Here is a 25,930-nt window from a genome sequence, read left to right as displayed (position 1 = left end):
TTTTTTTTTTTTTTTTTTCATACTTTTGGGATTTTGACGACAGGTCCCGGGTCATCGTTTTTTTTTATTTATTTTTTTTTATTTTTTTTTATACTTTCCTATCATGGTTAAAAGGCAAAAAATATTCTTTAAACTGATGGCAGTTAAGCTCCATCCACAAATAAATTGAGTTCAAGTCCCGGGTCATGTTTTTTTTTTTCATACTTTTGGGATTTTGACGACAGGTCCCGGGTCATCGGTTTTTTTTTTTTTTTTCATACTTTCCTATCATTGTTAAAAAGGCAAAATATATTCTTTAAACTGATGGCAGTTAAGCTCCATCCACAAAAAATTGAGTTCAAGTCCCGGGTCATGTTTTTTTTTGTTTTTTTTCTCATACTTTTGGGATTTTGACGACAGGTCACGGGTCATCGTTTTTTAATTTTTTTTCATACTTTCCTATCATTGTTAAAAAGCAAAAGATATTCTTTAAACTGATGGCAGTTAAGCTCCATCCACAAAAAAATTGAGTTCAAGTCCCGGGTCATGTTTTTTTTTTTTTCATACTTTTGGGATTTTGACGACAGGTCCCGGGTCATCGTTTTTTTTTTTTTTTCATACTTTCCTGTCATTGTTAAAAGGCAAAAGATATTCTTTAAACTGATGGCAGTTAAGCTCCATCCACAAAAAAATTGAGTTCAAGTCCCGGGTCATGTTTTTTTTTGTTTTTTTTCTCATACTTTTGGGATTTTGACGACAGGTCCCGGGTCATCGTTTTTTTTTTTTTTTTCATACTTTCCTATCATTGTTAAAAGGCAAAAGATATTCTTTAAACTGATGTTAAAATATATTGTTTAAACTGTTAAAAGGCAAAAATTGAATCAGCCTTTTTTTAAGCCACTTCATCAAAACCTCTCATATTGAGGGTGGGGGAACGGATTCCGACAGCTGTTTTTTTGCCGTCGGATTCTGTTCCCCCCCTCTCATTTTTCTTAGCAGTGAGGTTCAAATACTCAACAAACTTTTGTTTTGCACTTGCCCCCTATAGCCTAGTGGTCTAAGCACTGACAATTAACACTTTTGGGATTTTGACGACCAGAGTTCAAGTCCCGGGTCATCGTTTTTTTTTTTTTTTTATACTTTTGGGATTTTGACGACAGGTCCCGGGTTATCTTTTTTTTTTTTTTTTTTTCATACTTTCCTATCATGGTTAAAAGGCAAAAGATATTCTTTAAACTGATGGCAGTTAAGCTCCATCCACAAAAAATTTGAATCAGCCTTTTTTTAAGCCACTTCATCAAAACCTCTCATATTGAGGGTGGGGGAACGGATTCCGACAGCCGTTCCCCCCCTCTCATTTTTCTTAGCAGTGAGGTTCAAATACTCAACAAACTTTTGTTTTGCACTTGCCCCCTATAGCCTAGTGGTCTAAGCACTGATTGGGATTTTGACGACCAGGGTTCAAGTTCCGGGTCATCGTTTTTTTTGTTTTTTTTCATACTTTTGGGATTTTGACGACAGGTCCCGGGTTAACGGTTTTTTTTTTTGGTTTTTTTTTCATACTTTCCTATCATGGTTAAAGGCAAAATATATTCTTTAAACTGATGGCAGTTAAGCTCCATCCACACACAAAAAAGGAATCAGCCTTTTTTTTAAGCCACTGCATCAATTTGGACGACCGAGTTCAAGTCCTTGCTCATAATTTTTTTTTTATCCCATACCCTACTGTCCGATCATGATTAAAATTCAAAAAATATTCTTTAAACTGATGGCAGTTAAGCTCCATCCACACACAAAAAAATCAGCCTTTTTTTTAAGCCACTGCATCAAAACCTCTCATATTGAGGGTGGGGGAACGGATTCCAACAGCTGTTTTTTTTGCCGTCGGATTCCGTTGAAAATAAAATATGTATACAGATTAATGGCATGAACAGTCAATTTGCATGGAAAGCTGAGCATATCAGACCTATTTCTACAGCAAGTTTTATAAGAAAATCAAAAAAAGTATAGCTTTTTATTTTGTAAAGGCTTATTGGATTTTTAAAAAAAATATTGAATATTAATGGCGTAATTAATTAAGTGGTGACATAAAATATGCTGAACCGGTTCTTTGATTTGATACGAGCTCTTCGAAAGAACCGATTCGCGCAAGAAGGCTTAGATAACGTAACCAATCAGAATTGCCACTGACTGCACCCCACGTGAGTGTACCAGGAAGTGAGTCCAGAATGGGCTCTCTCTCTCTTCCGTGTTGGTTGTTTCGCATCTAGCCCTGAAAAACAGTTACACTGTTGCTTGGGGAAACATGGCCACTGCTGGAGATTCGAGGGGAGAGCTTCAGAAGGAACTAGTCTGTTCTATTTGCCTCGATTACTTCGACGACCCTGTCATTTTAAAATGCGGCCACAATTTCTGTCGCATGTGCATTTTGATGCACTGGGAGGAAAATGGAGGCGATGATGTTGGTTACCAGTGTCCGGAGTGCAGGATGGTGCGTGGTTTGTTTTGATAAATGTTACTACATCCTGGGTTGCTTAGCTACAGCTGCTTAAATGCACATAACGGGATTATATACATTTGCGTCTTAATCGTGCAGAGGGGCTCAAACCGACAGTCTAAATAATAACCGTACTTTACCATATTGTTAATATTAGGTGTGATTACCCCGACCACGTTTATTGAATCACAAGATACAAATCGCCGCACGAGCGTTTTCTCAGTGCAGCACCAATACTTTTCTGCGTCGTAACAGTTAACTTACATGAAACGGTGTCCTTTTTTGCAGGTGTTCGCAAAAATGAGTTTCACCAAGAACTACCTGGTAAAGAACTTGGTGGATAAACTGAGCGACTTCGACTACCTGAAGACGTGTAGGCCCTCTGCACCCGCAAAACCCGTTAAAATGGACGGGAAATGTGAGCGACACCACGAGGAACTGAAACTGTACTGCCACACGGACAGAAAGCCCATATGCGTGGTCTGTCGGGAATCCAGAGCGCACAGGTGAGGCTCTCTGTGGACCCCACATTCAACCACAGCTTGTCTCAACCTAACGTTACCTAGACACTGAATTGATGGCCATAATTGCTGTATAATTTGGCAGCTCAATCGGTTATGATGCATTGACCACTGTCTGAGGACCAATGCTCTTTGTTGTAACATTTTACATTAAAATGTTCTTAGAAAAGAAACATCATACATAATTGTATTATTTTTCTAGACACCATGATGTTGCTCCTGTACCCGAGGTTGTTGAAGACATGAAGGTTTGTTCTACATTCCTTTTTTCCTCAGAGTTTGTTGGTTTTGTGTAATTCTTTTTTGTGTGTGTGTAAAGCCTTTCTGTCTCTATCACTCTTTTGTGGTGTCTTTTTTTTTTGTCTCTTCTTGTCCTACTTCCTGTTATCTTAGTCTAAATGTCTAACTTGGCTCTTTTAAACCATTGACGTTGTTTCTTGGCTAACCTTTGAGATAGAACAAGGAGTAACTATCTGTCACCATAGTGCTGGATGTACATGTGGGATTTAGCACTTTAAGTGTCTTTATTTAACAGACAGCTTTTAAATGTCTTGACGTAGCACATAGGCATTGTTTGCAGTCGTCTTAACGTTGTTTTCAGAAGTTGAGACAATTGTTAGAACCAGTGTTGTTCGGAACAGGGTGTGAAATTAACACCTTTCAAATGCTTTTTGCACAGCAGCAGGTAGGCTACTTTTTCCTCATCTAGCCACTGTGGCTGATATACACAGATGTTTGTGAGCCTGTGAGGAGATTTCATCTTTTCTTTGTTTAAGGTCTCATGTGAATGCTCAAAATGAACCTTGACCATTTACCTTTTTTTTTTTTCTTTTTTTTTAAGTAAAAAGATATTGACCAAACATTGATGCACCTCTTGATGGAAATAACACCACATACATTTTTGGTCAAATTTCTTGTCTACTCCAGGACATCCCAAAGACTATAATGAATTTAAGATCTTGGATCAATTGAATTCCTCCGAATCATTTTCACACATGAATTGTGAAAGATTCAAGTTATTTTCACAATTTGAGCCTGATGAATTTTGACATTGGGCATCTTGGAATATGACTACATCTTCCTACATAGATGTTTAAGAAATGAAAAGCTACACACTTCATCAATTCAGGTTAGAAAAACTTTTGCAAACATATAACATGCTAGAAACAACAATTACTGCAATAATGATCCAATCAGTATTTTGCCTATTTAAATCCATGTGTATGTATTTTATTTTTAAACTAACTATAGTTGTATAATTCCAAATATGATGGTTAATGTTTGTTGTTAACCTAAATTTTAATTAGATTCCAACAAGACGAATGGGAAGTTAAGTGGAACGCTGTTATTTAAAAAAAAAAATATATATATATTATTAGATTATATATAAAAATTCTGAATATATTTGGAAAATCAAAATGGCTGATAAAAAAAAAATCAAAATGGCTGATAAAATTGTGCTTTCATCAGCAACTGTGGCTGGTGGGCAAGAAGTTAATTTCTTACACTTTTCTGGAAACTTCCACAAGGAAAGATAATTCACATGTATTTCACACATGTGAATAATCTGTTCCTTTGGATTCTTTGTGATACTCCTTGTTCACAGCCCAAGGTTAAACATGTTCAAATATTTGATGGTAATGCAAAGCAGCAAGCGAGTGTAGCTCTACTAAAAAAACATTCATAGATTTTGATAAAGTCTGCAATGCTAAACTCCCTCACAGTCTCGTGTCCAGTTTCATTATGGGAACTGTTGACCTCTGCGTTTTAACTATTTTGTATCTTTGCTGATACAGTAATAAGGTCCATATATGTCCACAAGATCCTTCCCAGAAATATTTCTTCCATTACTGATTGTACTTTGCATAATTTGTGCTGTAACACTACAAGTGTAAAGTTTTCTCTCTTATTCAATATGCAGAGTGAGCTCAAGCTAAGACTCATCAAGCTGAACTGGCAGAAATCCATGTGTACTAGAGTAAAGAGCACAGACGAGCAGGCCAGATCTGATGTCAAGGTATGAAAGCTTGATTGTTCCCACGCTGACTTTGTGTACATACAAATGACTCGAAATTGTTGGTTGTATAACATGCTGAGGATATGTTGAGGCCCTGATGTCGAATCTCAAACATTTGTCTTCAACAGCTTAAAAAACAAGCCTTGAAAGAGAAGATCGAGGAAGATGTCGGCGCCCTGGTTCAGTTTTTGTTGGATGAGAAGGATGATCTATTGGAAAGGTTGGAGGCCGAAGCGGTGGCCACTATCGGGCTGATCGATGCCAACCTGAAGCGTGTGGAGAGCGAGGCAGCCAAAGTGGACAAAGCCATCACTGAAATTCAAAATCACCTGAGTGACAGCGCTAACTTTGAGGTGATGAAAATTTCCCTAATCACACACGCACATTTGTTAATATGAAGCCCGTTTACGCCTCAGAGTTAAAAAAACAATACGACAATTGTGAATTCTTATCTCTTACAATAGCAACTTTATGTATTGAAAAGGCCTGTTCACACCAAGAATGATAATTATATTACCTATATAATAACTATATTAGCATCCAGTAAATATTATCCAATAGTTGTGTTGTATGCTGCCTTAAAGGAATAGTTCACAACCTGTATGAATTTCTTCTGCTGAACATAAAAAAAGATATTTTGATAAATGTTGGTAACCAGACAGTTGATGGACCCCATTGACTTCTAGTAGGGAAAAAAATACTATGGAAGTCAATGGGGTCCATCAACTGTCTGGTTACCGACAATTGTCAAAATATCTTCCTTTGTGTTCAGCAGAAGAAAGAAATTCATAAAGGTTTATAAACAACTTGAGGGTGAGTAAATGATGACAGAATTTAAATTAAGTAAACTATTCCTTTAAATGCTCAAGCTTTTTAAAGTCAGGTGGATTGTGATTGGCTACAAAAAAAAAAAAATCTGTAAGTGATTCCTATATTGTTCCTCTGTCATTATTTTAGCTGTGGAGGTCTCTTTTCTCATAAAATTGTTATAACTTTATAGCTAGCTATAGTTATTATTTCAAGTATCGTCCTTGTTGTAAACAGCCTTTAATTGTGACTTCTCATTTTGACTTTTTATAAAACAGTAATGACAGTATATCTCGCCGTGTCTTTATATTGTGCAAATGGCAACTGTTTTTTGTAATTGTGGCTATATCTTCCAGTTCTCACTGTGTGACATTATTAACATTTTTAACTTTGTTTCCCCCCTCCAGAGTATCAGTAATTCATACTTGAGGTATGTAAATCTGTTAGCTAAATCTGCCTTTCTAAAAATCAATGTGTTTTAGGGTTTTATCTCTCATAATGTGTTTTTATTTTCTTCTCTCATAGCCCCTGCCACATCAACCTCGGCGTCCAGGCCTCTAACTCTCCTCCAGATTTCTCCGAGTTCACAGGCCCCTTTCAGCTCATCATGTGGAAGAAGATGATGCACGTGTTACACACAAGTGAGTGCTTTTGTTGCGGCCACATTTACCATTGGCAAATTTTCATGGGCGAAATCTAGTCATTTCCCCACACATGTAAAATGACCATGTTGACCAACAGAAAGCTGCTTGTTTTGAAAATGGCTGCTTTGTGAACGGTGCTTCATGCAACGCAACACTATTGTCAATAGACAATGAACCTTTTGTTTGCCCACAAAATTTTGCCATGTGAGGTATGTGGTGCCAAGTCATGTGATTTGTTGCGAGTGTTAAGTTAACATGACGAAACGGCTAACCAGATGTTCCCTGTTTTCCAGTGCCTCAGAATTTGACTTTAGATTTAGACACCGCTCACCCCTCGTTGACCATCAGCGACTTTGACACCAAGGTGGAGGAGGGCCGCGTACGCTCCCAGGAGCCCGACATGCCGCAACGCTTCACTCGTTTTTTCGGAGTGCTCGCCACCGCCCAGTATTCCAGCGGCCAGCACTACTGGGAGGTCGATGTGCGGGACAAGGGGGTCTGGTATCTGGGCGTCACCACAGAGTACAGCAACCGCAAAGGTTTCGTAAACCTTTCGCCCTCCGCTGGCTACTGGAGCCTGTGTCTCCAAGACCGGCTGTACGCCAACGAGGAAGACTCGCGCGTGCCCGTGGCGGACTACTGGAACTCTCCTCGCGTCGGCGTCTTCTTAGATTACGACCGGGGCCACGTTACTTTCTTCGACGCCGTCACTATGAAACGCATCTATAACTTTGTCACATACTTTGACGAGCCCGTCTCACCCTTCTTCAGCCCGGGGAAAAACGACCCGGGTAGCCGACTACAAATATGTCATTTCTACTGAAAACGAAGCGATGCGTACATGCAGTTCGCAAGAAATAATAAATTTTAAAAAACGATAAATGCTCCTATTGTTGCATCGAAGTAAACATTTCAGGGCATTTTCCTTCCTGGAAGCAGAGAGGAAGTTTGTTTTTAAGCTCTGCTGTGTCTTTGGATTCAGTTGATCTGAATGAATTAGTTGCGTAGAGCTTTGATACACTCTAATCTGAAGGAGTGAGATGAGTTTTTCTTGCTCGTGAATTATGATGTAGCCCCACTGAAATTCAGGTAGAGAGGCATTGCAGGTTTTTACGCAAATGTCGACTTTAGCTGCTCTGTGTCGTCTTGTCTTAGACCTCAGTGTTGTCTTTTGTACATCAGCGTAGAGGTGAAAATAAGGACTAAATCAGGCCAAAAATGTATTAATGCTTGGTATCAACATTTCAATTTGTAGAAATTTGATTAAAAATAAGATTATTATTTTTTATCACCATTTATTCCATTTTATGGCATATATTTCCATTTTCTTTTTCTATATTATTTTAAATGTGTACATATTCTTTTGTTGCAGTTTTGTTTTTAAAGAACGTATTTGTCAGACAAATAACCGTGTTGCATAAAGGCTCGGTGTTCGCACATATCGTAATGGCTCAGACTGCAATAGGTGCTATGCAACTTTGAGTTTGTGAGCTTTCGACAGATATGCTGCAAGGAGCGTCCTTTTGTTCATTTAATTATGTAAATGAGTTTATCCTGAAGCTTTGTGCCATTCATGTTACGTCATGTACCTTTCACATCCGTTAAATAAATTTTTATCTGTTATATTTGTTTAGCAGTAGTCAAACCTGTCTTGTGGGCTGATGGTGAAGAGAGATGCTGAGAATGTTTGCTTAAGGACTGAATTGAGCACACAGGGACTTTTCAGCACCGTTTTATTGAGCTCAGACGGTTTGTTGTTCGTGTTGATATTTACTGAACTAGTTTATATATTAGAACCGCAGCAGTCATTTGTTCAAAATGTCTTTTGAGCTGACCAAGGAAACACTGCAACTGGTCACTTCTGGATCTTAAGATGTTTTGTACATGTGCTGTTAACGTGAACATGCTCTCACAACACTCCATGATAAAAGTTAGGATCTAAGTTTCTTTTAACATTTAGTATTTTGGTAATCACTGTCTATTTCCAAGTAACGAGTTCAACTTGAAAACATTGACTCTGTTTAATATGTATATTTATATTTTTTAAATTTGGCTTTCTTTTAATTGCTGTTGTAAGAGAACTGTTACATCACTTGAGCATAACTGCTGGTACATTTTATTTTTGTGAGATTTAAAACCACTGCAATGTTAAATGTTTTCCTCTACAGGCATTTAAAAAATAAAATATTACAACATTTTTTTTCATTTTAGCATTTCATATTTCATAGAACCATGAAGTTCCATTTTATATCCATATATATATTTAAAAAGTCAATCGTTTTGATTAGTGGTTAAAAAAAAGACAAAATATGATTTTCAAATGAGTAGGATAGTTTTTATTCTAAACTCCAATATTGTCCCGTGAAATGTGCATAAGGTTGTTTCTTTGTTGTTCAAGATTTTGTACATGTTTTTTTAACCACATTTTTTAAATCATCCGTCCAAGCACTTTATCATGCATTGAATAGTGTTAAGGAAAAGCGTTAATCCATACTAAGGACAAAACTAGTGTTCACACCAACGGACGATAATGTAATTCATTCTAATCGCTACTGCAGTTGTCAACATGAAAGTCACCATGAAATTGACAATTCAAATTATTATTATTTAATATTGCAATATTTATGATTTATTTATTATGTACATTTAAAAAAAACATTTTTTTTATTAATCTGCCATTGTAAACATCTCTGATGATGTGTTTACTGGCGTGAGGGCGGGACAACCTGTCACTCACATGAGATCACAGCAATAGCAAGTTACAACCCTCCAATCAATTCCAAATGCATAAAATCAAATCCCGCCCTGCAATTTTTGTTGCCCGAGAACTAGAAAAAAAGACGATCTTCTGTTTAATGGCGAATTATCAGCAGGGGAAAAATCATTTAAAGATATTGTTCCTCTACGTCCTTATTGTAGCTGTTCTTCATATTAGAGATATTTTGCAGGCACAAAAAGGCCAATGTTTATTGTCAATATTTTAGCAATGTATGAAGCACAGCTCACTTTCAAAACGAGCTTTTTTTATGTATTGGTTTACGCGCCGAAATTTTGTTACCAATTTGAAGCCGTTGCGAAATCTGCATGCTCTCGCATCGCGAGATTCCTATTGCAGTTCCCGATCGCGTGGATTCCTATTGAAATGACTGGATTTTAGACACCTTCTCAGATTTCACCCACTAAAATTCACAGAACAATAGTAAATATGTGACTGCACGAACAATTTAGAACAATTTTAAAACTTCATAGTTATCGTTCTTCACTGACGGTTCTCAAAAAAAAAAAAAAGCCTCGATGTATCAGATCCACATCCACATCATGTATCAGATGTGTGGGCCATGGCTTACATTATTTTTCTGTCTGGGAAGCAATTATATCAACTTGCAATTTGCATATTATAAATTAATATACAGTATAGAATATTTGTTTTTGGCTATTACAGTATTTTTTATTTATTTCCAGCCTGGCAATAGCAAATCATTACAAGTATCTCTGCTGCAGAAACCATATTCAGACTGCTGGTAAAATCATTAACATGCAAAAACATTATTTGCACAGATATAAGATATACGTTGACCGTTTCAGCTGTGACCACCGTTCATTAACCTTACAGTATCACATAGAGCAAGTAGCCTATTAAGGAGACATGGTGTCACATAAACCTTCAAAGAGACAAAGGAAATATCCACAGAATTAAAGGGAGGTGATTTTGAAATCATTCGCTGGTGACAATCTCCAAACAAATTGTTCAGGAAAATGTGTACAAAACATTAAATAAATAGACAAATGAACAAACTAATACTGACTAAAGACAAATTTTGGTTGCTACACTGTGAACATCTGGCGTCTGCATGATTATGTACAGAGAAGAGATATAATTCCATACAGCTGATCATCTTTATAGAACATTAAAAAAACAGAGGCAACAGGCCTATACTTGAAATACTCGGGTTTGATTATATTTCTATTTGCTTGTTGGATTTTTCAACACGTAAAGTAGCGTTGTGCTTTAGAAAAATAAATAATTTGGAATGGAAAAAATATGTCCTTTTTTTTTTTTAGCTCCTTTTGTTAATTGGTTTGATTTTTAATTGAGAGAGAGAGAGAGAGAGAGAGAGAGAGAGAGAGAGAGAGAGAGAGAGAGAGAGAGAGAGAGAGAGAGAGAGAGAGAGAGAGAGAGAGAGAGAGAGAGAGAGAGAGAGAGAGAGAGAGAGAGAGAGAGAGAGAGAGAGAGAGAGAGAGAGAGAGAGATGCGCATCACTTCCTGTGCTGTTGATATCTGTGAGGGATAATTAGTTCAGATGTTCAGTCTGAATGATTTAAACACCCAGTTGGCTGAAAGCGCTCACTGAATAGCTTGGGTATAGTGAAATCCCAGTGGTAAATGCTGACAATACAAGAAGCCAGTGTCATTTACATGTTACATACACCAAATATGTTCATATGTACATCAATTTGTATATTTACAAATGCAGAATGTAACAATTAAAATACACAACTGTTGCAGTCATGGGAAGGTCAATCACTGACACGGGAAAGGAATCTTGGAAATAATCGCCTTTTTGGCAAGGGTTTAAGAAGCGATTAACAAAATGTATGTATATGCATATATATATAAATATATAGATATACACACACACACATACACACTTTTTATTTATACACAACTTACATGATTTCTAATAAGAATCTGTGCTTATTATCGATATGGTTTCTGTTATTTACAATCAACATTCCTGGTTTAGTGCAGAAGTAGTTCTTTGTTTTGAAACATAAAAATCAGTAGAAGATTAAAGAAAAGTGCTTTTTGTTCCTTCGATTCTTCCTTTCTGGTTTGGCTGAGGATTTCGCTGATCGACTATGAACCGAAGTCGCAGGAGAGTTTGTGTCAGCCCGTGGCAGTGCCTGACGGGTTACTGCAGGTACCGGTAGACTTTGAAGCAGTGGTTTCCAGAATCGGCCACCACAACATGGCCATCGGAGGTTAAAGCGAGACCCTGCGGCCCATACAGTGGGTCAGCAGTTGTGTTGATGTAGGAGAGAAATGAGCCTGAGCTGTCAAACACCTGAGGGGAAAAAAGCAAACTTGTTTTGTAGAGATAGTCGTCTTAAAAAAAGTGCTACTGAAATGACTTATTTCTTGGAGATTTAGTAAAGAGGAAGTAGATGTTTAGAGTCAGTACCTGTATTCTGCTGTTGCCCCAGTCTGCTACGATGATGTTTCCGTTAACATCAACAGCGACCCCTGTGGGCGCATTAAACTGGCCGTTTCCCTCTCCATGGGACCCAAATTTAAACAAAAACTCCCCGTCTGCACTGTAGACCTGAGGAAATACACATTTTAAATCACCCATATTAAATCAAATACAATGTTTTACAATAAAATATGCATTGTGTCATTTCTCACATCATTTAAGTTTTACACATATGAAATGAATCATTATTTTGAAAATATATTTAAAATCATCCAGTCATGTCAGTAGCATAATCATTTTTTTAAAGTTTTTTTTATGGAACAGGTTACCTCATGGGGGCAGCCATTATGAAATTACATGACAGATACATATTTTGTTTTAGCTCTGTAAACCCCATTATTGGAAACTTTGGTCACACTTAGTTAATAGTGAGAATTGGACCCTAAACTATAACTTTTGCCTCAATAACCTCCTAATTACTGCTTATTTATAGTTGAGTAGGATTAAGGGATGCAGAATTAATATGTGCTTTATAAGTACTAATAAACAGCAAATATCCTAGTAATATGCATGTTAATAAGCAACTAGTTAATAGTGAGAATTGGACCAACTAAAGTGTTATCGAAACTTTCCCTTGTGGAATAAATGAATCATTTATTTATTCCACAAGTGAAAGTTTCAAAAACACTTTAGTTTGCATGTATATACTGCATATTTACAATGACATCAACACCAGAAAACTATTACATTCGTGTGAGATTACATCTACACCACTAGGCCATATTGTCAATGCAACTTAAAGGGCACCTATTATGGAATTTTGAAATTTACCTTTCATGTAGTGTGTAACATAGATCTAAGTGAACAAAAATATCCTGCAAAGTTTGAAATATGAAAGTGCACCGTATATAAAGTTATTGTCTTTCAAAAGTAAGAGTCGACTCTGAGTCATTTTTATGAATCGTTAGAAGTTACATAAAAACGTTATGTTTATGCATCGGGCTAATGCAAACAAAGACTGATTGTGCTTTTACAATATGAACTCTGGGCTATGCTCGCTAACATAACATTAAATTCTTTATCTTATTTTTAGTTTTTTACTACAAACTACAAAGCAGTGGACTATAATCATTATTATAACACAATTTAATTGATAAAAGCATCATTGTACTCCGTGTTAAACAATAAGTATTATCTCTGTAAACACTGCTGGGTCATCTGACCAATCAACGCAGATTAGCGTCGCGCAAAGGAGGGGTTTGGAAAAATGAGTCGTTGAACGATTCATTTGGGAGTCGGTGAGCAAATCAGGTAAAAATAAATGCATATTATACGACAACAAAAGTGTTTTTTGTCATTGCATGCATGTAAAACTGTTGTTGGGGACTCCCAAAACAACATTAGGAACATTTTAAATGTCATAATAGGTGCCCTTTAAAGGATTACTAAGTGCATATTTCATATTTATTAACATTTAATTGTACAGTGGAGAAATATATTAATATAATATACTAGTTTCTGAGGTGTAAAAACGGTGATTTAAGGCATATTTAATGAATACTAGAGTAAAATTAATTATTTGACTAAAGAATAATGAGTCAAAAAATATTTAGTTTAATATTCATTATGGTGTATGGAGTGTAGATTGAAAAAAAAGGAATTTAAAGTAGTTAAACATAAGGCAGCAACAAAAAATGTGAGAAAAAAAAAGAATGTGTACAAATACTTTCCCAAGGCACTGTATATATATCACTCTCTCCGTATATATACAGATATATATATATATAGTAATACGGTGAAATATTATTACAATTTAAAAGAGCTGTTTTGTATTTTAAGATATTTTATTAAATGATAAAATAATGTATTCCTGTTGTGGGTGATTCTGGTCTCTAGATAAGGTTCAGGTCCCTTCGTTCAAGTTTATGGGATTTATTTCCCCCGGGGTTTATGGTCCACCAGGTGAAAAGTGTAACAATGACCGTGAGATACACTCACCTTGACGGAGTGGTTATGAAAGTCTGTCACCACAATTTCATTCTTGTTGTTGACAGCGACAAAGTGCGGGCCTGCATGTGAGGAAACAGAGAGAAATGGGGGAGAAGAAAGATTCAGACGTGATACAGACAGAAAGAGAGCGGAGAGCGGGGATGTCATGTGATCAAGATCTCATAGCTGATTAGATAGATCTCGTGATGTAATGTGTATGGAAGCCTGCATCCTTATCATTGAACAATTTGATTTTTTGCCAACATTTGATTAGAAAGACAAAGCACAAAATCATTTGATCTTGAATCCAGTTCTAGAATTAAACTTAATTTCAATAAGATAAATCACCACATTCTGGGATGAGAATTCACTCAATACTTACTGAACCCAGGGCCAGATTTACTAAACTTTTGCTCCAGTGCAAACTTTACACCACTTTTTTCTAAAAAGGAATGGGAAAAACACAAACAAGGGTAAGCAGAGACAAATAAATGACAGGGCAGAAGGGATTGAGACAAAAAAAGCGCAGAAACATTTCAAATGGTGCAAGGATGAAAATCATCCCTGAGTGCTGGAACAAACATGAAGCAGACCAAAAGAACAATGGAAGACTGACTAGAGATGCACATCCCAAACCAGTCCGCAAGCCACATGCACTGGCTTAAAGGGGTTAGGAAAAGGGTCTGATGTATTTAAATACTAAAATAAGCAGCAGAAAGAAAGTGTTGGACGAGCTTCAAAAAGCATGACTAATATGTGTGTAGCTATCAGTATCATAGAAAGAATATAGGCTCATTCATGTATGCATGCATTGGCCTTCATTATTTATCATACTGACAGATAATGCAACTGAAAATATAGCTTATGCTAAAGTGAAACAGGAACAGAACTGAGGCAGGGGAAATATACAGGTTTGCATCCTTTTAGACACTGGAACTGAAGCCTGTGTAAATCTGGCCATTTCTGTATAAAAAACACCAGCCTTTTGCGGCGTTTGTCTTCCCAGAATAGTTCTTAGTTGTTGCTTTTGTAGTGAAACACCACTTAGCTCTTGTTTCTTAAAAGTTTGTTCATGAATTGCAACATTTTTGGTCACAAGAAGAGTTCCTGAGCTGGACAAATGAGGTATTAGGAAGAGATGTTAGAGCACACAACACTTCTGCAACTGTTTAGTGCTTAGGTTAACCACCACAAACCACATTACATTATTCAACGTTGGGTTTATTAGCATTATGATACAGTGTTCAATCGCTGTACCTGCGAACTGTCTGTCTGAAGTGCCTCTGGCTCCAAACTTGGTCACCAGTTTGCCATTAGATTGAAAGATGAACACACAGCAAGCTTTATTATCCACTGCGATGATATGACCGTTCCTGTCCACCGCCACTCCTTTGGGTCCCATCAGACGGCCAGCACCGATCTTATTCTGCATGGGGCACAGACATAAAGAGAGGGCCGTTTAGAGGACCGCATTAAACGGCTCTTAGGAATACGTCATTCTGGAAGGAACACGATTCCAGAGCGAAAGCAAAACATTTATTAAAGATTACCACGTCAAACTATTTTATTCACCAAAAGACTGGTAATGTGCGCTAACAAAGCAAATAAAGTCAATTTTGATTTCATGATGACTACAACTGCATCCTGCTGACTTATAAAACAAACAAACAAAACAACTTATTTTTCTGTTTTCACTATTTCTAATATTCCTCCTTGTTCTAGCTTACTCTTGTATTCCTCATTTGTAAGTTGATTTGGATAAAAGTGACCGCTAAATGAATACATGTAAATGTAAATTAGTCAACCATGGCATTGAGTAAGAAAAAATTATTTACAGTGGGCAAGAAACAATTTGAAGCCATAATTTATTTCAATATTTAAGGACTTGTACTGCTTGAGTCATGCTGCTTAAATATTTTTTGGAAACGTTTTGGATAAAATTATGAACACAGTTCAAAAGAACAGCATTTATTTTAAATATACATTTTTGTAACAGTATAGTCTTTCCTGTCACACTCACTCACACTCACACCTCAAAACCTTCTGCATTTTTACACTTCCTTTTTACACATCACTTAGTGTGCTGTTTTCCTCATGCCAAAAAAAAAAATTGTCCCCACAAGATCAAAGATTTCAGATATTGCCATCAATGTGGGAGACATTTTGTCCCCATAACGTAGGGTATACCAGATATATATACAGATATATATATATATAAACTGTAAATTATGATGTGAACATCACCTTAAATTTCCCATCAGGGGAGAAGATGCTGATCCATCTGTTATCATAATCAGCAACTATAATGTCTCCATTCGTGTCGACTGCCACTCCTGTCGGCCTCTGCAGTTGTCCTGGGGAACGACCTCTGACCCCAAACCGTGCTTTGAACTGGCCATCATTAGTAAACACCTTCATAACAACAAACAGATGATCAAATTTTGCACTGAATGCAATAGAAATCTGTCTATATCTCTGTATTTATCCCAAGTAAGATTACTGTGACACATTGGTTCATTACTTTAATATCCACTAAATTGCTTTAGAAATTAAGCCTATGATTTTTATAATATTGCTATACATCGACTAACTTGTATACACTGGTTGTTGCTGTCCGCTACAATGACCCTCCCATTAGTGGAAGCAGAGATGCCCTGTAGATTAGTGAACTCTCCCTTCTCCCTCCCCCGAGTGCCTGAGGGGTCAGACAAAGAAAATTCACAAAATCAAAATAATATTTAACAACATTTGAATGTCTAACTTCTTATTGTGCACACAAACATTTTCGTATCCAGTGTTTCTTACCCACTCTGTAAATCAGCTCATCCTCTATGGGGTTTTCCTTCTTTTTGGTGGTGCTGTACATGCTGGAGGGTCTCCGTACGGCTTTCTGCCTGATGTGTCCTCCTGTCCCGCTAGGAGATTTAACCCTCCTCTTCACATCATCTGGAGACTGGGGCACATCTGACGGCTTTATCGCCCGCAGTCTGAACGGGCTGCCCCGCACGGGCTGTCCATAAAGCATCAAAGAGAACGAGTACTCCCCATCGCTCTTAATCGTGTACCCTACCTCATACGTTCCGTTTTTATTGTCCACGACCTCCACCTCCACTACCCGCACTCCGTCCTGCCCCGTTATCTCCCCTCGGAGGGCCGCGTTACCGGTCCGCACAAGCTCGCTGTCCTTATCCTTAGTGGTAACAGTTGCAGTCACGTGCTGACCGACCAGGGCATGTCTGAGCCCTTCTCCCGTTGCCACACTGGTGTGTCCCACGGCACCCGTCGTCAGCAGGACGCCCAGGTTCTGGATGGAGCGTCGCAAACCTTCGGTCTCTATCTGGCAGTCCAAGTGGGCGTTCTCGTGCGGCCGTTCAGGGAAGTCGTGGCAGGCGAGGGCGCTCACCCGCTCACTCATCTGCTTTTGGACCAGCAGGACTTCGGTGGCGCTGCCGTGGTTCAGGGCCTGCTCAGTGAAACTGCAGCTGTTCTGGATGTGCTCTTTTCCCTGCAGAAGACAGGATAACTGTGCCTGAAGCACCTGCAGAGAACACAGCAGGAAGGAGCGTTAGAGCGATAGGAGCACAAGCGGTTTAACATATTCAGGACATTTCTGACCTTCTGCTTGGTGCTACAAATGTTCTCCAGGTCGGTGATGAGCGCAGCCTGGCGTTGGTGCAATGCCTTCTCGAGCTCCTCAAATGTCATGTTGATCTCACTGACTGCTTCGTTCTTCCTCTCGATCAGCTGTTTAGAGATTTCATTCACCAGCTCAATGGCCGCTGTTAGTTGGGGCAGCCTGACCGAATAAAAAAAGAACAAATTTGATCAGAGAAATGATGGAAAAGAGCCAAGAAATTTGGAAAACAGCCAGAAATATTATTCAAAATCATCACTTAAAACAGCTTATAAAAGCATAATTTTGTTTTATATTTAGTCACTAGTAATATATATATATATATTATGTGATTACTTAATATTCATATTTCAATATCATTATATCATGATAAATACATGATAATGTTTTCAAAATTATAAAATTATATTTTAATAATAATATTAATAATACATATATATATATATATATACTGTATATATATATATTTTTTTTTTTTTTCATAATTGTAATAATAATAAAACATTTCAAGACTAAATAGCAATTATATAATATATATGTATATATATATACACACACACACAATAAACTTATAACAAATTATCTAAAACTAACATAATATATTCACCATCATCATTATTATTATTACTATTATTATGTAATGTTTTTTGAATATAACATTTTTAGAATAATAATAATTAAAATAAATTTGAAGCAATATGTGTGTAGTGTGCTCTGTTGTTATTATTGAAGTGATGAACTGTATGTAAGAGCTGACTATTCCGAACGGCGCATAGGTACCTGTTGCGTATAGCATCCAGCTGGTTCTTTAGCACTGCTTTGTGCTGTTCTAGAACATCCCGCAGTGGAACGGTCACATGCTCCCGGTGTTCCCCCTCCGTGCAGTCCAGGCACATGGCCGTCTCACACGACTCGCAGTAAAACTCCATCACCTGCAGGGGCACCAGTGAGCAACCCTTTCATTCAGCATACTAATGGCTTATCAAAGGGAGCTAATGTATGCTAACAGGCCTGAACAGCGTAAACACACATGTATTATGACTTTGAAGACACATAAAGGAAAGAAGCTGGTAGTGACACAGCAGCCTCTGCCAATGAAAAATTGGCTTAAATGTAGAGAAATCAGGGGTGGTAAAGGAATTCCAAATCCCTTGTAGCTGCGATTTTCCCTACAACCTCGTTTTTGATGGTTTCTCCTTTATGTTCCCACCAAGTATTGCCAAATGTGGTTTCATCATCAGATGGTAAGAGGCTTACTTTGCCCTCGTGATTGGGACAGGAGAGCGGCTTCCCAGCAGCGGCTGCGCTGACAGACTCCAGCACGCTACAGGCCTCCGGCCGAGAACATTCTGGGTCTCTCTGCAGCACCTCCATGAGGTTTGTGATGAAGAAGTTGTTCTGTAGTGCCGCCACACCTTTCTCAGGCAAGATGGAGGTCTGTCTGCACACCGGGCAGGACAGTGTCAAAGACTGAGAGGGAATGTAGTTCTGTAGGCACCTGAGATAGAGAGAAGGACAGACGTGATTAACAACTAAATCAATCAGCCACAATTATCAGTCGCTATTTTTTACTCTCCTCATGTTGTTCTAAACCCTTTATTTCTTCTGTGGAACAAAAAAGGAAATATTTTGAAGAATGTTCATATTGCTGTTTTCCTAACAATGTAAGTGGATGGGGACCAAGGACTGTTGAGCTCCAAAAAGGACAAATAAAGGACAAATACTAAAAACCATCATAAAAGTAATCCATACGACGCATGCACTATATTCTAGAGTCATACGATAGCTTTGTGTGAGGAAACAACTGAAATTTAGGTCACCATTCACATTCTTTTTATATGGAAAGGAGTAACATATATTTTGCTATAAATAACTCCCTTTGTGTTTTACTGAAGAAAGTAAGACATACAGGTTTTACAAAGATCAGCGTGTGAGTAAATTATGACAGAATTTCAGTTTTTATGTGAACTATCCCTTTAAATAGGTATAATGATGTATTTTAACATACACACGTTGCCTTCAATGTAAACGTATCTTTGAAAAACAGATACCAACAACAACAACCATTAGCATACACTACATTTCAAAAGGATTTAATTTTTTTAAAGAAATTAATACTTTTATTTATCAATGAAGCTTTAAACTGTCAGTAAAGACATTTATAGGTCTACATATTTATATTCCAAGAAATGCTGCTTTTTAATCCAAGAATGCTGAACAAAATATTAAGTAGTACAATTGTTTTAACAATGATATAAAAAGAAGAAATGTTTCTTGAGCAGCAAATCAGCATATTAGAATGATTTCTGGAGGATCATGTGACACTGAAGACTAAAGTAATGATGCTGAAAATTCAGCTTAGCATCACAGGAATAAAATTACATTTCAAAATATATTCCAATAGAGAACAGTTATTTTAAATGTAATAATAGTCCATAATGTAACTTTTACTGTAAATGTGATCAAATAAATGCAGCCTCTGATTTTTTTTCTCCAAAACATTAATTACATGAATTCAAAACAAAAATCTGACCAAACCCAAACATTTGAATGCAGTGTATCTCACATTTCATAAATGATGTACTCCTGCGGGACAGTGTGAGAGCGAGAAGGCTAGGAGGGCAAGTGTTGCTGAAATTTCAGTCACAACACGAACAATCACAGTGGAAACACTCCACTGACATTCAACCCCACAGATACAAAGCACAAATAAAGACAGAGTCTCACTGCACACATCTCATGCCATCTATGCAGAAGAAAACATTTGTGGTAAAGACAGAGCACCCGTGCCAAGCGTTGTCAGCAGTAAGTGAACGGTTCATGCAATCCTAAGGTTTACAACTGATCTATGCTTCAATCGTCAAGCATTATTAAAACAGTGAGCACTTATTCTAATATGCTCAGGCTAGGGAAGTGACGGTGAGGAAAATTGCTCACCAATTAATCAACGTGTGACAACACCGGTATCACATTTCAAAACAGTACAATGACATATTTGCTTAAATAGGCGCTTTTACATTTCGTATCGTCACCTACTCTCGTCACGTGATAAATTAAATCTGACTCCTGCTGCTGACATGTTCGGCTCACGAGTTGCGCTGAATTGAGCAGTTTTTAATTGTAGTGTCTGTTCTCTAACTCAACTAAATTAATTTTATTACTATAAAAAAATCTAAAGGACGGTGCTGTGGTGTGCAAGTGATGTAATCGGACCAGCAAGCCTATCTCACACCAGAGCTGTGGCCTTGTGCTGTGGTGCTCATGTGGGAAATATGAGTTCAAGTGTGGCTCGCGTCATTACCGGATCTCCTCCCCATCGTATTTCTGGTTAGGAAGTAACCAGGTGAGTGTGGAGATAGGGTGGTGGAGGGATGCTGAAAATTGTTGAGGGACATAAGTGGCTCGACTGTGTACACACGTATGCCTCCACTTATGCTGATTGGGTAGACATGTTGATTACTGATTGCTGGTTTGAATGACGCGATGATTGGATAGATCATTTGAACGTGTTCCTCTCGAACTTTGTTAATAAAACATCATTTAGCAACAAATACAGACCTTTCGCAGAAGGTGTGCAGGCAGGGCAGGACTTTAGGGTTGTGGTAGTGATCCAGACAGATACTACACACCAGGAACTGCTTGTCTATCTGGCGCACCACTGGGCTCGTGCGGCCGGTCTCAAACTTCGCCATGGTGACAGACATCCACAGAGAGGGCCGAGGGCCAGGACACACCTTAACCTGAAATGAAGAAGATGCTGAGTTATTAAAAGTCTTCCAACAGGAAAAAACAAACACAATGTTTCATCATTTTAACTTAGAAATGATAAAGAGGCCAATTCACACTGCACCGACAGATGCCAACCAGCGCGGACCATCAAATGATTACAGTACGTCACTTCTCAGACATTACACGACTAGAAAGCAAGCGATGACCAACACCAACAGATGCCGATAGGGGTAACACACTGATCTGACAAAACCTGACAAAGTCTGTTGCCATTTGTCAGCGACCTCTGTGTCTGTCGGTACAGTGTGAATTGGCCTTTAAAGGGATAGTTCACCCAAAAATGAATATTCTGTCATCATAATGCACTTACAATCATGTCGTTCCAAACCGGAACGCAAAAGCAGATATTTTTATTGACTTTTCAAACTTGAGAGGTTTCTGTCCATCCATTGAAAGCCCAGAAAAGAAGGTGCATTAAGGGAATCCATGTGAATAGTGCAGTAAGTCCGAGTCTTGTAAAGAGATATGATAACTCACTGTATATGATGAACAAAGTGTTGTATGTCTGTCGATCATTGTCGGTGTAAATAAAAGGCTAAATTAAATATGTTCATCATACAAAGCAATCATATCTCTCCATAAGTTTTGGATTAAACCGCTAAATTCATATGGATTTGTTTTATGACACCTTTATGACCTTTTTGTATCTTTTAAAATGTGGTTGCTTGGACTTTCAATGGAGAAACAGAAACCACTCAGCTTTCACTAAAAATAATACAATTTTGTTTCGAGATTGACCAAAGTCTTATGGGTTTGGAATGACATGAGCGTGAGTGAATGAAGACAGAATTTTCATTTTTGGGTGAACTGTCTCTTTAAAGAGATATTGAGATGGCAAGAGAAGACAAACTCCTATATGAACAGGAGACAAGAGGTGCTGCTACCTAACCAAACCAGCAACTTTAACACGTTATTCTGCTGAGCAAAGAAGAAGAGAAGAGCATGGAAAATTGGATTACAGAGTTGTGGAGGCAAATAAATGTCGACAATTTTCATGCCACTTTTCGACATGAGCCGCAACAACAGCGGGCAGACAGATAAGTAATGATACCAGGACATGAACAACTGCTGAGGCCATTACATGCTCCTGCAATGTGGGTACACGCTGTGCCACTTTTTACTTTAGTTGTCCTCTAGGCAAAGAGATATGAGACAGAGGAAAAACTAATATTTCAGGTCTAATTCTATTTCAGGATGTAAAAGAAAACATCTAACATAGGGTCATAAATATGACCGTCTTTCAAAGACGTGTTATGTTAAGGAGTAAGTTTAATGATTTACATTTTAAATAGAAAATGTAATAATGCACAATTATATGTTTACGTCTTATTTTGTTGCACATTATTCACAACATTGTGAATATTAGTGAAATAATTTAACACAATATGTCCTGCATTCAGAAGCAACAGCAACCATTTAAAAAAATTCATGGATATTTAAACTGTGACCAAAATTATATACAATTTGACAGATTAAAGAGTCCCCAAAATAAAAATTCTGTAATTTACTATTCACCCTCATGTTGTTCCAAACCTCTAAGACTTTCGTTCATCTTCGAAACACAAATGAAGATATTTTAATGAAATTAGAGCTTTCTGTTCCTCCATTGACAGCTAAGCAACTACCACTTTGATGCTTCAAAAAGCCTAATAAAAACCTAAATTAAATCTGTTCATTATATACTAAAGCAATCCAGTCTCTTCAGAAAAGTGGGACTAAACCGCTCGATTCATATGGATTCGTTTTACAATCTCTTTATTAACTTTTTAAAGCGACAAAGCGGTAGTTGCATAGACTGTCAATGGAGGGACAGAAATCTCTCAGATTTCATCAAAAAGATCTTTATTTATGTTTTGAATATTTAGTTTGGAACGACATGAGGGTGCCGAGTAATTATTGAAATGGTTTGTTTCATATTTGGGTGAACTAACTCTTTAAGGGGCGACGTATCTTAACACACTCTCCCATTCAAATCAGATTCAATATTCATACCTCATATCAAAGCATAAAATAAGCCCTTCATTTTTCACGAGTCACTCTTTCAGTCTCTCACTTCTTCTCTCTGTCATGTTTTGACAGTGAGTGTTTTGCTCACAGTTTACTTCAATGCCTCTGGTCCCAGAGTTGCTCTGATACTTCTGCAGGACTGACGTGCACTGCTCTCGTAACGTGAGAGCGTTAAACATAGCGGATATTAGTTCCCTTCTCCCGCCTTCTAAAATCCTCCTCCCCCAGACCCCCCCTCATCCTCTCTGATGTGATGTGTTGATGTATGCGGGCTATATTTAGACGCCGGTCTCAGTGGGGTAAGCTTAATAAGGGGTCACGTCCAGCAGCGGAGGGCTGACATTCTTGTGCACAACACAGAAAGAGGACAGGAGATCAAATACACACTGACACGTAGAATTCATGATCATGGGAATAAAATGTACAAGTAAGATTTACTGGTCTGAAATGAGAAACGCATCTGAAAATAAGTGCACATTGCACAACCTTTTCTGCCATCGCTACATGGTCGGTGACATCATTTTTTTTATATATGACAAAAATCTTTTGAAAAACTGATCTGCATACATGTGAGTGTACACATCACATTAGTACACATTATCATTTTCAACATGTTTTTTATATATATATATATATATATATATATTTTTTTTTTTTATTTTTTTTTTTATATACAAACGTTCATAAATATAACATTTTTGGAGAGTCTGACCATTAGTTAGCCATTAGTTAGTATTGACGTAACACACAATCATGAGGGTCTGCAGGGGTCCTCTATGACATAATTTCCTTTTTATGTCTTTTCTGTATTTTGGTTGGATCTCATGATTTTTATTTGGCAGGCAAAAAATAAAATGTAAATATTAAAAATCAATGAAGCAGTTTTATTATAAACACTGCATATAGTAAACTAATAATAGCAAAATTACTTAAAGTCCCTGTAAAGTCAAAATTAAGTATGTGTTCTGAGTTTGTCATATCACAGAAAAATGTGTTAAGGTTTTTGTTTTTTCTTAATTAGAATATCAGGACAGAATATCAGGACATATGCACGCACACACACACACACACACACACACACACACACACACACACACAAACACTTTTAACGCCGAATTTAAAAAAAAGAGTCTTATTATAAAGGGGTTTATTCAAGTAATTCAAGTATGCAAAAAAAAAAATTATATAAAAAAACAAAAATGATAATAAGAGTGTTATGTCACTGACTCACACGAATGCCAACCAAAACAAAGTGTGTTGATCTAAATGCTGACTGGCATAACTCCACCTGTTCTAAAACGAGATCTGCGAGATCTTATGGTTCAAGCCACTGGTCAGCAAACCTGACCCAGATACAGCCCCAATCGAGAAACCAAACACTGTGTCATTGTTCAAAAAAAGAAGCCAACAACAATCAGCAATTGTGTCATGCCGCCACTTACAAAATTATCCCACAATGCACTCCCACACGTCACTGTGTGCATGGCACATACACCTTTCAAACACTGACATACACAAACATTCCATGGGATGCTGAACTCATAGACATACAAAACTATAGTTATAGTTTTATAGTTTAAAAAAAGAAAGACATTTACCCCAAAATACATTCTAACTGCTCTCCCACACGAGGGTCTCTTCAAACCTTAGTAAAACCAGAATAGGCAGTAAAGGTGTGAACAACATGACAGAGTGAAGCACGAGAACGTTCCAAAACCTCAGACCAACTCTGACCAGATGTGAAACAGGAGACAGAAACAAAAGCATTCTTCCCTTTCAAAGCCACAGCTCTTCACTGCTCCAGTGAACACGCACAAAACAATGACAACCGTTCACGTGCACACAGCAACACTCAAACGCAAACGCACTAGGGTGAAAAGAGGAAGCACACTTACACGAAAAAGCAGAGTTGATGCTTCTCAGGCAGGTTCCATTGTTGTTTTGTGAGATTTCAGCAGGGCCTGGCGGCTGAATAACACAACAGATCCCCTTCCCTTTCTCTAGCCCCCCTCCCTAAATGAATGCATGCACTGCTCGTCGTCCCTACGCCTAGTGCACTGCACTCTCACTGCCCGTGCCCGAGCAACAGCTGTGATGTCACGAAGGGGCGGCTGGCTAAAGCCAAACCACGTCTACCGGGCCACACCATTGGCTGAGGATGAATGCACAGTGTTTACTCCTCCCACAAGCTCTGCTGTGATTGGCCGTTCAATGTTATCTTCCCAAAGGCATGGATTGCATCACAGAGAAACAATTCCTACTGACAGATTGGGTGGGTTGGGAAAGGGAGAGGATTTAAGTTGAATGCCAGCTTTTTAGTGCATTTACTTTTGTGTGCATGTGTGTGTGTGTGTGTGTGTGTGTGTGTGTGTGTGTGTGTGTGTGTGTGTGTGTGTGTGTGTGTGTGTGTGTGTGTGTGATGAACAATAAACAATACTAATCATATAAAAAGACTTTAGTGTGCCACGAAACTGTTCAGATCACTGTGCACCTGCTTCAAAGGGAAAAAAAGAGCTGCTTTTAAAATGCACTTTAAAGTGAGTAAAAGTAAATATTTTTTAGTTTTTCAGCGTGGATGTTTCATTTCTGTGAGGTTCTTTAAATTCCCTTTATGTTTCAACTATTTTAACATCACAAAAACCATCAAAATGAATGTTAGTCTTGATTTAGCTCCGGACATTGCCCTGCTTTTGCTTGCTTGTGAACTGACTGACATATAAAGTCTTAAAACAATCACTCGGTATGATGGTTATATAAAAGATGATGTCATTAAAGCTGGGTGGAGCGACTCCGGATTGTAGGATTATGAATTCCAATACCTCTGTTTTGATGCAAAATGTAAGTAATAATA

The 25,930-nt window shown here is 37.8% G+C and overlaps 2 protein-coding genes across 5 annotated transcripts in view; one reads left to right on the top strand and one right to left on the bottom strand.

Annotated features, from left to right (window-relative positions):
* Positions 1-2,155: 2,155 nt before the first annotated feature.
* Positions 2,156-8,668, top strand: trim47 (tripartite motif containing 47). The gene is made up of 8 exons (XM_079599516.1): positions 2,156-2,470; positions 2,765-2,982; positions 3,200-3,245; positions 4,919-5,014; positions 5,143-5,367; positions 6,229-6,251; positions 6,347-6,462; positions 6,759-8,668. Exons 1-8 carry the CDS (start codon positions 2,285-2,287, stop codon positions 7,286-7,288), a joined length of 1,440 nt encoding a protein of 479 aa, XP_079455642.1. The 5' UTR covers positions 2,156-2,284; the 3' UTR covers positions 7,289-8,668.
* Positions 8,669-10,644: 1,976 nt separating this feature from the next.
* The window catches only part of trim3b (tripartite motif containing 3b), a 28,596-nt gene continuing 13,310 nt past the window's right edge, over positions 10,645-25,930 (bottom strand). For 2 of the 4 annotated variants that reach the window (XM_079599513.1, XM_079599514.1), the window contains 12 exons: positions 20,842-21,023; positions 18,541-18,781; positions 18,064-18,215; positions 17,265-17,445; positions 16,455-17,187; positions 16,241-16,344; positions 15,894-16,061; positions 14,907-15,075; positions 14,032-14,091; positions 13,659-13,729; positions 11,649-11,789; positions 10,645-11,531 (listed from right to left, as the gene is read on the bottom strand). In XM_079599513.1, coding sequence (XP_079455639.1) covers positions 11,379-11,531; positions 11,649-11,789; positions 13,659-13,729; positions 14,032-14,091; positions 14,907-15,075; positions 15,894-16,061; positions 16,241-16,344; positions 16,455-17,187; positions 17,265-17,445; positions 18,064-18,215; positions 18,541-18,781; positions 20,842-20,987 — 2,319 coding nt within the window. In that variant the 5' untranslated portion in view covers positions 20,988-21,023 and the 3' untranslated portion in view covers positions 10,645-11,378. Of the gene's footprint in view, positions 11,532-11,648; positions 11,790-13,658; positions 13,730-14,031; positions 14,092-14,906; positions 15,076-15,893; positions 16,062-16,240; positions 16,345-16,454; positions 17,188-17,264; positions 17,446-18,063; positions 18,216-18,540; positions 18,782-20,841; positions 21,024-24,974; positions 25,214-25,930 lie in introns of those variants that run through there. The other 2 variants (XM_079599512.1, XM_079599515.1) reach the window with 2 other exon arrangements.

The sequence above is a fragment of the Phoxinus phoxinus genome, assembly GCF_949152265.1.
Source record: "Phoxinus phoxinus genome assembly, chromosome: 23".
NCBI classification, from domain to species: domain Eukaryota; kingdom Metazoa; phylum Chordata; class Actinopteri; order Cypriniformes; family Leuciscidae; genus Phoxinus; species Phoxinus phoxinus.
Note: the sequence above shows the minus strand (reverse complement) of the source record. Positions and strands in the feature narration are given on the sequence as shown.

Bases quoted from the DNA above. Each gene is read 5' to 3' on its own strand.
- trim47 (XM_079599516.1), top strand. From the start codon at position 2,285: ATGGCCACTGCTGGAGATTCGAGGGGAGAGCTTCAGAAGGAACTAGTC. The intron at 5,015-5,142 runs GTATGAAAGCTT...TGTCTTCAACAG, and splicing joins AGGCCAGATCTGATGTCAAG to CTTAAAAAACAAGCCTTGAA. The intron at 6,252-6,346 runs GTATGTAAATCT...CTTCTCTCATAG, and splicing joins ATCAGTAATTCATACTTGAG to CCCCTGCCACATCAACCTCG.